The 11,438-nt window shown below is 57.9% G+C and overlaps 3 protein-coding genes across 6 annotated transcripts; all 3 read left to right on the top strand.

Moving 5' to 3' along the window:
* The first annotated feature begins 2 nt into the window (after positions 1 to 2).
* LCAT (lecithin-cholesterol acyltransferase) lies at positions 3 to 3,329 on the top strand. 3 transcript variants are annotated; one of them, XM_040633473.1, is made up of 6 exons: positions 12 to 242; positions 922 to 1,087; positions 1,167 to 1,282; positions 1,373 to 1,468; positions 1,556 to 1,780; positions 2,734 to 3,329. In XM_040633473.1, the coding sequence occupies exons 1-6, from the start codon at positions 89 to 91 to the stop codon at positions 3,306 to 3,308; spliced, it is 1,332 nt and encodes a 443-aa protein (XP_040489407.1). In that variant the 5' UTR covers positions 12 to 88; the 3' UTR covers positions 3,309 to 3,329. The 3 variants fall into 3 exon arrangements, with proteins under 3 accessions (XP_040489406.1, XP_040489407.1, XP_040489408.1); XM_040633474.1 differs by having other exon boundaries at positions 25 to 242; positions 931 to 1,087; XM_040633472.1 differs by having other exon boundaries at positions 3 to 242; positions 931 to 1,087; positions 1,167 to 1,468.
* Positions 3,330 to 4,291: 962 nt separating this feature from the next.
* On the top strand, positions 4,292 to 7,480 carry PSMB10 (proteasome 20S subunit beta 10). Of its 2 annotated transcripts, XM_008702437.2 has the most exons (8): positions 4,304 to 5,051; positions 5,283 to 5,370; positions 5,464 to 5,561; positions 5,670 to 5,810; positions 6,084 to 6,199; positions 6,310 to 6,368; positions 7,032 to 7,183; positions 7,310 to 7,480. In XM_008702437.2, exons 1-8 carry the CDS (start codon positions 4,834 to 4,836, stop codon positions 7,419 to 7,421), a joined length of 984 nt encoding a protein of 327 aa, XP_008700659.1. In that variant the 5' UTR covers positions 4,304 to 4,833; the 3' UTR covers positions 7,422 to 7,480. The 2 variants fall into 2 exon arrangements, with proteins under 2 accessions (XP_040489411.1, XP_008700659.1); XM_040633477.1 differs by lacking the exons at positions 7,032 to 7,183; positions 7,310 to 7,480 and adding an exon at positions 6,548 to 6,998 and having other exon boundaries at positions 4,292 to 5,051.
* A 156-nt stretch (positions 7,481 to 7,636) lies between these two features.
* CTRL (chymotrypsin like) lies at positions 7,637 to 11,402 on the top strand. The gene is made up of 7 exons (XM_040633478.1): positions 7,637 to 9,455; positions 10,061 to 10,164; positions 10,254 to 10,333; positions 10,451 to 10,532; positions 10,692 to 10,872; positions 10,959 to 11,092; positions 11,181 to 11,402. The coding sequence occupies exons 1-7, from the start codon at positions 9,392 to 9,394 to the stop codon at positions 11,340 to 11,342; spliced, it is 807 nt and encodes a 268-aa protein (XP_040489412.1). The 5' UTR covers positions 7,637 to 9,391; the 3' UTR covers positions 11,343 to 11,402.
* Positions 11,403 to 11,438: the final 36 nt, after the last annotated feature.

The raw sequence follows: 11,438 nt of genomic DNA, 5'->3' as shown, positions 1-11,438 counted from the left end.
TCCCACTGGCCTTAGGGCCCCTCCCACCCCCACTCTAGATAAGGCCAGCCCAGGACTGCTTCACTGGGCAATAGGCACTAGGGCTGGAATGGGGCCGCCGGGCTCCCCATGGCAGTGGGGGCTGCTGCTGCTGGGGCTGCTGCTCCCCCCTGCCACCCCCTTCTGGCTTTTCAATGTGCTCTTCCCCCCGCACACCACGCCCAAGGCTGAGCTCAATAACCACACACGGCCCGTCATCCTCGGTAAGCCCCCGTCAGGCCCCTGATGCACCAGGCCAGACCTCAGAGGGCCTGGGCCCCAGCCCCCCGGTAGCAGACCCTGCCAAGGCCCTTCTGCCCCTGCATTTGCCCTGATACCTGCCTCTGTGTTTGAGGGTCCAAAGGCTTCTCCTGCAGAGAAATGAACCCCTTCCCCCACCACACTGTTCCTGTGTCTCTGAGCCGTCTACCCTAGACGGGTGGAGTTGAGGGCGGGTGTGCCTGAGGGCTTGGCCAGGGCATTACAAGCTGTGGTCAGCTACAGCCACTCAGCCCCCATCCGAGCAAAGACAGATGCCCAGCCCAGGAAAACAGATGAGGCCCATCAAGGCCTGCCTCCTACTCCAAGGCCTAGCCCCCACTCCCCCATACCTATTTGTTTTCACCTTGGACTTCGGCATTAATGGAGAGCCAGGCTAGGTATTTGCCTTTTGCGGACAGGGGTCAGTGGCCTTGGCCCCTGCACCTTCCCTGCCTGAGGGGAACCTGGGCTCTGGGCTGTTGGGGGGATGGGGTGGGGGGGTGTGATGGGAAAGGATCAAGTCCTTAGTTCCTGGAGGTTGAGGGTGTGGGAGATGGAGGGGTGGAGCTGGTCACACAGTGCGAGGTGGGGGAACAGGCACGGGACGGGGGAGGAATCCAAGGAATTCAGAATGAAGGCTAGTGCCCACAGTGCCTGGCTGCCTGGGGAATCAGCTAGAAGCCAAGCTGGATAAACCAGATGTGGTGAACTGGATGTGCTACCGCAAGACAGAGGACTTCTTCACCATCTGGCTGGATCTCAATATGTTCCTACCCGTTGGAGTGGACTGCTGGATTGATAACACCAGGTACGTGCCATCCCCTCTGCCCCGGCCCCCATGCTCGGCCCCTTGGCTGCTGGCCTGCTGAATGTCCCATTGCCCCCAGGGTTGTCTACAACCGCAGCTCTGGGCGCGTGTCCAATGCCCCTGGTGTACAGATCCGTGTCCCCGGCTTTGGGAAGACCTACTCTGTTGAGTACCTGGACAACAACAAGCTGGCAGGTGTGTTTATTGGGGAAAGGGCGGGCTGCAGCCGTGGTCGGCCCACAGGAGCCGTGGCCAGAGCCTCCGATGCTGATGCCTTCCCCACAGGTTACATGCACACACTGGTGCAGAATCTGGTCAACAATGGGTATGTGCGGGACGAGACGGTGCGGGCCGCCCCCTACGACTGGCGGCTGGAGCCCAGTGAGTGTCTCTGCAGCTAGTGGGCTTGAGGCAGGTGAGCCCTGACCCCCCTCCCCCCACCCTGACCCCATCCACCCTGTGCTGCAGGCCAGCAGGAGGAATACTACCGGAAGCTTGCTGGGCTGGTGGAGGAGATGCATGCTGCCTACGGGAAGCCTGTCTTCCTCATTGGTCACAGCCTCGGTTGCCTGCACTTGCTCTATTTCTTGCTGCGCCAGCCCCAGGCCTGGAAGGACCACTTCATCGATGGATTCATCTCTCTTGGGGCTCCCTGGGGGGGCTCCATCAAGCCCATGTTGGTTTTGGCCTCAGGTGAGAGGGCCTCAGACCACCCGTGTCAATGAGGGGCCTGGGGCAGAGGGGAATGAAGCTGACCATGGGCCTGCCCTCACTCCTGCTTCTGCTCACAAGGCCAGGCTGAGGGTGTTATTTACCACCCCTGAGGCATGGCCCCTGTCACTGGCCCCTTGAGAGCAGTGAGCCTGGCCTGGCCTGGTAGCTCCTGCCAGAAGTCTGTTTTGGTGATTTGGTGTTTCAGTGACAAAAGGAAAGTAAACGGAGAGGAAGTGAACCCCGGCAATCTGACGCATGGACCTAAGTCTGTTCCTTGTGGTCTCAGGGCCTGCCCCCTCAGCTTTCAGTGGCCTTTTGCTTCCAGGAGCCCATTTTCCAGGGATCTGCCTACTGAGGACAGATCTGCCAAAGCCAGGCCAGAGCCTAGAAGCCCCCTGCCCTTTCCTGAGAAGGGGCACAGCTACCACCTGTTGAGCACCAACTGAACGCTGGGCACAGTCAGACTCGACCTTCCCCTAGTAGCTCACGATCTGCTGAGGGACACACTCATCAGACTCCATCAATAAGTGCCAAACACAGACACAGTCTAATTTCATCCTTCCCAAGAACATAGCTGCAATCCCTATGTAGCCCCAGGTCATAGGGGCCAACAGACACTCGGCTGAGGGAGAACCACCAGCACCATCCTCCCATCTACACACATAAACACCCATCTTCAGGAAACCAACTTCCCCTCCTTTTGAGGCTCTACATACAGCTCTGCCCCGCAGACATGCTATCAGGGCTTCTCATTTAATAAGCACATATTGAATACCTATTGAATGCCAGGCCTGCTCAGAGTTTGTGGCTTGGAGCCAGTGTTGGAATTGGGCAGGGATAGGATTGAGCATCCAGCTGAGCTTGGGCTGGGAGGCAAGCTTGTGGGCCGGAGGTAGCCAGGCTCCCTGACCCACCTTGCTTCTTGTTCACAGGTGACAACCAGGGCATCCCGATCATGTCCAGCATCAAGTTGAGAGAGGAACAGCGTATAACAACGACCTCCCCCTGGATGTTTCCCTCCAGCGAGGCATGGCCTGAAGACCATGTGTTCATGTCCACACCCAGCTTCAACTACACAGGCCGTGACTTCCAGCGCTTCTTTGCAGACCTGCACTTTGAGGAAGGCTGGTACATGTGGCTACAGTCACGTGACCTACTGGCAGGACTCCCGGCACCTGGCGTGGAAGTCTACTGTCTGTATGGCGTGGGCCTGCCTACACCCCGCACCTACATCTTTGACCATGGCTTCCCCTACACAGACCCCGTGGGGGTGCTCTATGAGGACGGTGATGACACTGTGGCCACACGCAGCACTGAGCTCTGTGCCCGCTGGCAAAGCCGCCAGCCACAGCCTGTGCACCTGCTGCCTCTGCATGGGACACAGCATCTCAACATGGTCTTCAGCAACCAGACTTTGGAGCACATCAATGCCATCCTGCTGGGTACCTACCGAAGTAGCACCCCTGCACCTCCAGCTGCCAGCCCAGGGCCCCTGCCCCCCAAATAAAGACCTTCTTTTGCTCTCTAAGCTTTGACATGTGTCTTGTGGGTTGAGGAGGAGGCACTAGTGTCCACACACCAGGCTTCGCTGAGCAGTAGCCATAAACCTGGTGCTTTGTGGAAGGTAAAGGACAAGATGGACTTGGGTGAAGCCTGGGATTGCACTGGGAACCCTGAGATGTATAGCTTCCCACTCTCTTGGTTGAGCTGCTTATGTAGCCTGCCTCTGCTCTGGGGGTGGGGGACTAGCGGTAGCTGCACACACAGCTATGGGATGGGGCACCTGGAGCCAAGGGTAGAACAGGGCAAGGAAGAGGTGAGCTGTCCTGCCCACTCCCAAAGGGCTGGTAGATCCCACCTCTAGACAGGGCCTTTTTTCTTTTAAAGTTCTCTATATGGGGGGGGGGGGCAGGGCAAAGGAGAGGGAGAGGATCTCAAGCAGACTCCCTCCTGAGCACAGAGCCCACTGCAGGGCTCAAAACCACAAACCAGAGATCATGACCTGAGCCAAAATCACGAGTCAGACGCTCAACTGACTGAGCCACTCAGGTGTCTGCCCCCCTCGACAGGGCCTTTTGAGTGCTAAGTAGGTGACAGAAGCATAAGAGTTTAGAATCTGGGGGAGAGATAGCCACTAATCAGATAATTTCTCTAATGAAGGCTTAATTAATGGAGCTAAGTGGTCTGAGAGAAAAGTTTAGGCAGCACCAAGGGGCTGAGTCTTGTGGGTCAGGGAAGGCTTTCCAGAGGAAGTGGTGCCTATTCTTGAGATCGGATGAGAAGGGTAATGTGGGCCGCTGTAAAGGCTTGGATTTGAGCCTAAGAGCAATATGCAGCTGCTGAAGGGGTTAACCAGGGAAAGAGTGTAACCAGATTTGCAATCTAGAAAGAGTCCCTTCTCTGAAAGGTAAAGGGTAGCCTTGGCTGGGGGCTAAGAGGCAGGAAGCTTGGGGAAGCCAGGGAGGGCAGTGCAGTGTCCAGGGGAGAGAGGATGCTAGCTGAGACTAAAGCGGTAGTTAGGAGAAAGATGTGAACAGAAGGGTCGTTTGGGAAGTGAAAAAAGGCTTGGCCACTGGCAGAGCCCAGCATGCCTCCAGGCCCCGGAGCACTCCTCTTGTGAGAGGGAAGACAGCACCTAAGACAGGGAAGCTGGAAAGACCAGTGTCACCATGGTGGAGGACTGAGCTTTGGTGTTTCAGGGAGGAGGCAAAGGCAACAAAAGAGCTGAGAGAACGAGGGTGCCAAAGGACAAAAGGCAGCTATGCTTGATGCTGTTGGGAGGCCAGTAACAGAAACCTGGCCAGTGTGACAGCCTTAGGGCTGAGGGACTTGAGGTCAGAGTTGGGATATGGATAGGCAAAGCGAGGGGCTCAGGCTGGAAGAGGGCGGAGATGCTGAACAACGGCCAGACGGAGGCATTTGCCCCTCTGTTCTGACTGAAGACTAGGGAGCAGGATGGAAAGCCAAGCAAGGACATCTCCCCTTTGCCAAGCTGCCCAGGACCAGAGGTGAAGGCGAAAGTGAAAGAGAAGATGACGGGGGCCAGCCACGCTCTGAGGAAAGGTGAAAGCGAAAGGGAGAAGCGTCAGACCGGCCAGGAAGGGTGCCTGACAGAGAACCTGGCTTTGGCCTTTCTCCCTCGGCGTTGGTCGCACGTAGACCCCCAACCCCTGGACCACCCTGCCCACCTTGAGATGCTGAAGCCGGCGTTTGAGCTCCGAAGGGGCTTCTCCTTCGAGAACTGCCAGAGGTGATGGGGGTGATGGCTGGTCCAGAGCTGAGCTGCCTATGCTCTCCATGAGGGCTTCTGGGAGTGGAAGCCCCAGGGCCTTTATTTCTGGTGGGGGCGGAGGGGCGGTAGAGTGTGTTGGGCGACTTGGGTTCCCAGGGTCCCACCCCTAGAGCTGAAGGAGGCTAGGACAGAGTTGGAGGATGTGATGAAAAGGAAACTCAAACCTGGGCCACTCCACTCCGTTTCCAGAAATGCATCCTTAGAACGAGTCCTCCCGGGGCTCCGGATCCCTCAGGCACACAAGACCGGCACCACCATCGCGGGCCTTGTGTTCCGAGTGAGCAGGGACTTGGGACTGGGAGGGGGGGGGTAGTGGGGGCTGCTGGGGGATCGGACAGGAACTGAGCCAGCGGCTCCTCTCCCTCCCCAGGACGGGGTCATTCTGGGCGCGGATACGCGGGCCACCAACGATTCGGTTGTGATAGACAAGAGCTGCGAGAAGATCCACTTCATTGCCCCCAAAATCTAGTGAGAAATCCCCAACCCCGTTCCCCCGCTCCGCAACCGCCCCTCGTTCCCATCCCCGGTCCTTGCATGTCCTAGCCCCTCCCACACCGATCCTCCCTTCGTTCTCAGCTGCTGTGGGGCTGGAGTAGCCGCGGACGCCGAAATGACCACTCGGATGGCGGCGTCCAACATGGAGCTACACTCCCTGTCCACCGGCCGCGAGCCTCGCGTGGCCACGGTCACGCGCGTTATCCGCCAGACCCTCTTCCGGTGCTGGGGCGGGGCTAAGATGACCCTGAGGAGGGGCCGCTGTAGGGAGGCTGGGACTGAGAGGAGGTGGGACAGGATGAAGGGCGGGGCTGCAAGAGCCCCGGAGACCGGAAAAGGCCGACCTAAGAGGAGCAGGGCAACAGGAAGGGGCGATCTTAGTACCCGGGCGCTAGACCACAGGAACGGGCGGGGCTCGGGTCTGGGGGCGGTGTCACGGCGGGGCGGGACCTGAAGACCTATGCTCGGAGCTGACCACGCCCACTCCGCGAAAAGGTACCGGGGCCACGTGGGCGCGTCGCTGATAGTGGGCGGAGTAGACCTGACGGGACCGCAGCTCTACAGCGTGCACCCCCATGGCTCCTACAGCCGTCTGCCCTTCACAGCCCTGGGTGAGCGCTTCCGCCCCTTCCCCTCGAATCGCTGCCCCGCGACCCTGGCCTCACGTTTGTCCCGTGACGGGGTGGCCACAACTGACCTCAGGTGCCCCTCCTACCTGCAGGTTCCGGCCAGGACGCCGCCCTAGCGGTACTGGAGGATCGGTTCCAGCCGAACATGAAGGTGAGCAACACCTATCCCCCACTACGCGTTCATTGATGGGAAGTGCACGCGGGAGCTGGGCTAACACAGAGGTAACCTGGCCTAGTCTAGACGTTAGGGAAGGCTTCTTGGAGGAGGCGACGACTGAGTGGAAACTGAAGGGCCAGTGGAGTCAGAGTGAAGAAGTGCTATTCCAACAGAGAACCATCAGTGCCAAAGTTTGGACAGCCTGGAGAAGTCAAAGCTCAGGACCCTTTGAAGCTGAGGGAGGAGGGAATGGCAAGTAGGGGATGGAGTCTGGATTTTGTTTGGGGTGGGATGAAAGTGGATGACGTGTTGCTTCAGAGGTGCCTAAGGCCCAGAAGGGAAAAAGCAGTGAGCCGGTAGATTGGGCACCAAGACCACATTGGCTGGGTGGACAGCACTGGGAGCAGAACCACAAGTGTAAGTGACTCAGAGAAGTTTGTGAAGATGGGGCATTGGGAACACAGCGACCCTGGAGAGAGGGAGGCAGAGACCAGGGCAAGGGAGCTTGGGGTGGATGGGGGTATAGGGAAACAGAGGAGTCTGGGTATGAGCAAATGGTAAGCAATCTGGGCTTCAAGATGAACAAAACCTCTAGGCTGTAGCCTGAAGGTGATACCAGAAAAGTCCATCAGGCCTCTCACACACATATCATCACAGCTGGAGGCCGCGCAGGAGCTGCTAGTGGAAGCCATTACTGCAGGGATCCTGGGTGACCTGGGCTCTGGGGGCAGTGTGGATGCATGTGTGATAATGGGGACCGGCGCCAAGCTTCTGAGAACATTAAGCTCACCGACAAAGCCCATAGAGAGGTAGGAGCATGGGAGATGGGGGACCACTGGGAGGATGGGGCAGTAGCAGGGGAGATAGGGGGCTGCAAGAAGAGGATGGGCCATATGATGGGCCCAAGTTGAGAAGCCGTCCCCCACCCCTCCCAGGCCCAACCAGTACCGCTTTGCCCCGGGAACCACGGCTGTCCTGTCCCAGACAGTGAAGCCACTGACCCTGGAGCTGCTGGAGGAAACGGTGCAGGCCATGGAGGTGGAGTGAAGTAGGATGATGCTTAGGGCCTGGAACAAGGGGGAATAAACCCAGGAAATACAAAAACACCTAAACAGATTGCTGTGTTGTTCCTGGGTGGAGGGGGGGACAAGCAGCCGTCAGGACTCTGTAGCTAATGTACACCTGCAGGGGCCACTCCATGCGTGGCTCCAGGGCCTGGCCTAAGAGGTGCCCTTTACCCATAAGCTGCTTTAGGCATCTACTCCTCCAGAACCCCAGCCCTGGCAAGCATTGCAGCTTAAGGTGGAAAGCCCCCTCCTGACTCTCCACACCATAGAGGTCCCCCTATCACTCCAATGCCTTGCTCTTGCCCTCTAGTCTATTGGGGACTGTTGTAAAACCCAGAAGGCCCCATGCACTGCCCCCTTTACCTGGCTCATCAGTGTCCCATGGCAAAGCCCACAACCTCTCAGTCAAGGAGGCCCCCGTGGACCCCACTGAGTTAGTCCTCAATGCTGATAGAGGAGCTGCACCCTGACTCCAAGGGCAAGTTCTCCCAGAACACCCCTCACCCCTGCAACACCTTTACCTGTGCAACTGCTCCCATGACCAGGCACACCCTGAGGTGCTAACACCAAACAGGGCTTCTATTTGCATGTGCTGAGCTATGAGGGTGGGGGGAGAGGGAGGATGACACTCCCAAGTTTGCTGGGCTGATAGGGGTCATAGGGCTCATGCAGAGAGAGATGACATGACACATTTATCCAGCAAACCTTTGCTGAGCACCCACTGAGGGCCAGCCTAGGTACCACGTGCTGGCAGGAGCATCCTGCCGTCCGAGAGAACGGCTGACTCCACTGGAGCTTCGGAATGGTTAGTCTGCCCAACCCCTGGGGAGGGTATACCCTGAGCTGGATATCCCTGGGCCCCTGATTGTGCTCCCCCACCCCCAGTATTTTATTATAAAGATTTTTAAACACAGAAGTTGAAAGGATTGCACTGAACACCTATATACCCACAATCGACTTTACAATTATTACAGTTATATTTGCTTGATCACATTTCTATCCCTCCATCCCTCTGTTCAACCATTAGCGCATCTTATTTTTTTGACTGAAGTTTGGAGTCTGTTGGCGCCCCCCACACCTCTAGGAGCCCAGCCAACTTACCCACTGCAGCTTTGCACACAGGGCGGTCTTCTCTTCCTCAGTGCAGTCTCACCCTGGAACTGTACAACAGATGGGCTGTGGACACCAAGAGCTTGCCCATGGGAGCCCCAAGGCCCAGAGGCTGTCAGAAATTTAATGGCTGTCACCCTTGTACCCATAGCCTCCATCCAGGGTCAGCCAGTCACCAAGGGCTCACACCTTATCCTCCTGTGTCGCAGGCCCCCCCAGGTGTCATCTCATCAATAAGAGTGTGGGCTTTGCAGCCAGATGAAGGTTTGGGTCCAAACGCACTATATGCTGGTGGGAAAGTCACCCATCTCTTTGGGCAAACTGACTCTTGTTCCAAGTTGGTGAGAAATCACTGAGATGCTGTTAGATTTGTGACCTGCCAGAACCCGTGTCCTGGCCACATGGCCCTGGCCCTCCACAACACAGCTGACACAGCAGGACATTTCCTCTACCCATCAGGAATACCCCTGGCTCCTGAGCAGGCTTCTCTGAGTCTGGTGCCCCTGACAGCCCTGAAGAACTTCCCTGATCCCGGCCACCACGTAGTCCACACAGACCTAACTTAACCATAAGTCCTTGCTACTCAGCACTCAACACTTGGGACGTGAGGTGGTTCAGGGAGCCAATCACAGACCAGGCTTTGGGGGGTGGAGGTGAGAGCCTCACACCTGGGCTCTGTCTGATAAAGTCCAGGCCTGGGTCCAAGACCTTGGCCTAGAGACCCTCCTCCTGACCAGAGCATGGGAGGGGGCTGAGCCCACACAGCTGGCTTGGCCTCAGGCCTGGGACTTTTGCCCAAGGACGAGGAGAACCATAAAAGCAGGCCCAGCTCTCAACCTCATGCCTGCCACAATGCTGCTGCTCAGTCTGACCCTTAGCCTGGTCTTCCTCAGCTCCTCCTGGGGTGAGTGGGCCTGGACTAGCCCTGATGACCAGCCCTAAAGCAACCTGGCTCCCAAAACCAGCCCAGGCTTCCTGCCCAGGGGCTCGGGGAAGGAGCTGGGCTGGCTGGAAGGAAACCAGGTGGACAGAGTGGGTAAAGGAAAAAGGATGTGCCGGGGGTGGGGGCAAGAGGTGGGGCAAAAGGAGATCAGGCCAGAGCTAGGAGCCAGGGAAGGTTTAAGAAGCTGAGAAGTGAAGGTTGGACATGTAGTTTAGGGAGAAGGCTGTTGAGGCCTGGAGCAGGTGGCAAAGCCAGGGAGGAGACTATGCCAGGGGTCAGGGAGAAAAATGGCCTGAGCTAGAGGGTGTGGGTGAAGTTGGGGAACAGTGGGAAGTAAGGGTGGAGAGAGATATTAGAGAATGGACAGAATTTGGGGGTTGGTTGGACGTAGGTAAGGACATAGGTAACCCAGATACCTAGAGGTGCTCAGGGTGAGAAGGGGTAGTGACGAGCCCTCTCGATTTGGACCTGAGAGGCAGAGCCTTGGGGCACCCAGGAGGAGGTGGGGAGAGGTGGGTGGTGGTGTGGTGGTGTGGGAAACAGGTTCTCACCAGCCCAATGGCCAGGCTGCGGCATTCCTGCCATCAAGCCGGTACTGAGCTTCAGCCAGAGGATTGTCAACGGGGAGAACGCAGTGCCAGGCTCCTGGCCCTGGCAGGTGTCCCTGCAGGTACATCACCTGGGGGTGGGGCAGGGTACCAGGTGCTTCATGCCTAGATGCAGCCTGAGCCCACCCCTACTTCTGACCCCTGACCCCAGGACAGAAGCGGCTTCCACTTCTGTGGGGGTTCCCTCATCAGCCAGTCCTGGGTGGTCACTGCTGCCCATTGCAATGTCAGGTGAGTACTCCCACTCTACCTGCCCCCAAGCCCCCCTCTCGCCACCTCCTTCCCCTGGATGCCCCTCTCTTGTCACTCTGCCCTCCTTGCGGCTGCCCATCCCTACTCTCACTGCAGCCCTGGCCGCCACGTTGTTGTCCTGGGCGAGTACGATCGATCATCCAATGCTGAGCCTTTGCAGGTTCTGTCCATATCAAAGGTGGGTATCTAGGCCACAGACATGGAAAGGAAGAGTGGAGGGGCAGGTAGGTGGGCTCTCGGAATGAGGAATTCAGGGCATGCCCTAGGCTCGCCCCCTCAGCAACCATCAACCCTGGGGGGCCTATGCCCACCACCATCCCCCTTCCTGGTTCCACAGGCCATCACGCACCCTTCCTGGAACCCCGCCACCCTAAATAATGACCTGACGCTACTGAAGCTCGCCTCCCCAGCCCAGTACACAAATCGCATCTCACCAGTCTGCCTGGCTTCCCCAGATGAGGTGCTGCCTGCAGGCCTCAAGTGCGCCACCACTGGCTGGGGACGCCTCAGCGGCGTGGGTAGGAACTTGAGCCAAAGATCTGGGTGACAGGGCCAGGGTGGGAACAAGTCATCCAGGGCCTCACCATCCCCTTCTGACGCACAGGCAATACGACCCCAGCACGCTTACAGCAGGTGGCTCTGCCTCTGGTCACAGTGAATCAGTGCAGGCAGTACTGGGGCTCGCGCATCACTGATTCCATGATCTGTGCAGGCGGCGCAGGGGCTTCCTCCTGCCAGGTGAGCATCGGCACCCTGTCCTGTCCTCTGCACTGCCCTGTGGCACCCTCTGATCCCCACGGTGACTTTTCTCCTCTCCCTTCTTCAGGGAGACTCCGGAGGCCCCCTCGTCTGCCAGAAGGGGAACACGTGGGTGCTTATTGGCATTGTCTCGTGGGGCACCAGCAATTGCAATGTACGCCAGCCTGCCATATACACTCGGGTTAGTAAGTTCAGCGCCTGGATCAACCAGGTCGTAGCCTACAACTAAGCCGACCACAGGCCCTCTCCCCGTATCAATCCAATAAAGACCCCATGCTCTGTCCTCTTACTCTTGTCTGTCCTTTCATGGGAAAGGAGAGGCTCT

The sequence above is a fragment of the Ursus maritimus genome, unplaced genomic scaffold (assembly GCF_017311325.1).
Source record: "Ursus maritimus isolate PB19 unplaced genomic scaffold, ASM1731132v1 scaffold_19, whole genome shotgun sequence".
Taxonomy (NCBI): domain Eukaryota; kingdom Metazoa; phylum Chordata; class Mammalia; order Carnivora; family Ursidae; genus Ursus; species Ursus maritimus.
Note: the sequence above shows the minus strand (reverse complement) of the source record. Positions and strands in the feature narration are given on the sequence as shown.

Coding starts and splice junctions, on each gene's coding strand:
- LCAT (XM_040633472.1), top strand. CDS start 89: ATGGGGCCGCCGGGCTCCCCATGGCAGTGGGGGCTGCTGCTGCTGGGG. Junction 243..930: donor CACACGGCCCGTCATCCTCG/GTAAGCCCCCGT, acceptor TAGTGCCCACAG/TGCCTGGCTGCCTGGGGAAT. Junction 1,781..2,733: donor CATGTTGGTTTTGGCCTCAG/GTGAGAGGGCCT, acceptor TCTTGTTCACAG/GTGACAACCAGGGCATCCCG.
- PSMB10 (XM_008702437.2), top strand. CDS start 4,834: ATGACGGGGGCCAGCCACGCTCTGAGGAAAGGTGAAAGCGAAAGGGAG. Junction 5,052..5,282: donor TCCTTCGAGAACTGCCAGAG/GTGATGGGGGTG, acceptor CTCCGTTTCCAG/AAATGCATCCTTAGAACGAG. Junction 7,184..7,309: donor CCGACAAAGCCCATAGAGAG/GTAGGAGCATGG, acceptor CACCCCTCCCAG/GCCCAACCAGTACCGCTTTG.
- CTRL (XM_040633478.1), top strand. CDS start 9,392: ATGCCTGCCACAATGCTGCTGCTCAGTCTGACCCTTAGCCTGGTCTTC. Junction 9,456..10,060: donor CTTCCTCAGCTCCTCCTGGG/GTGAGTGGGCCT, acceptor CCCAATGGCCAG/GCTGCGGCATTCCTGCCATC. Junction 10,165..10,253: donor CCTGGCAGGTGTCCCTGCAG/GTACATCACCTG, acceptor CCCTGACCCCAG/GACAGAAGCGGCTTCCACTT.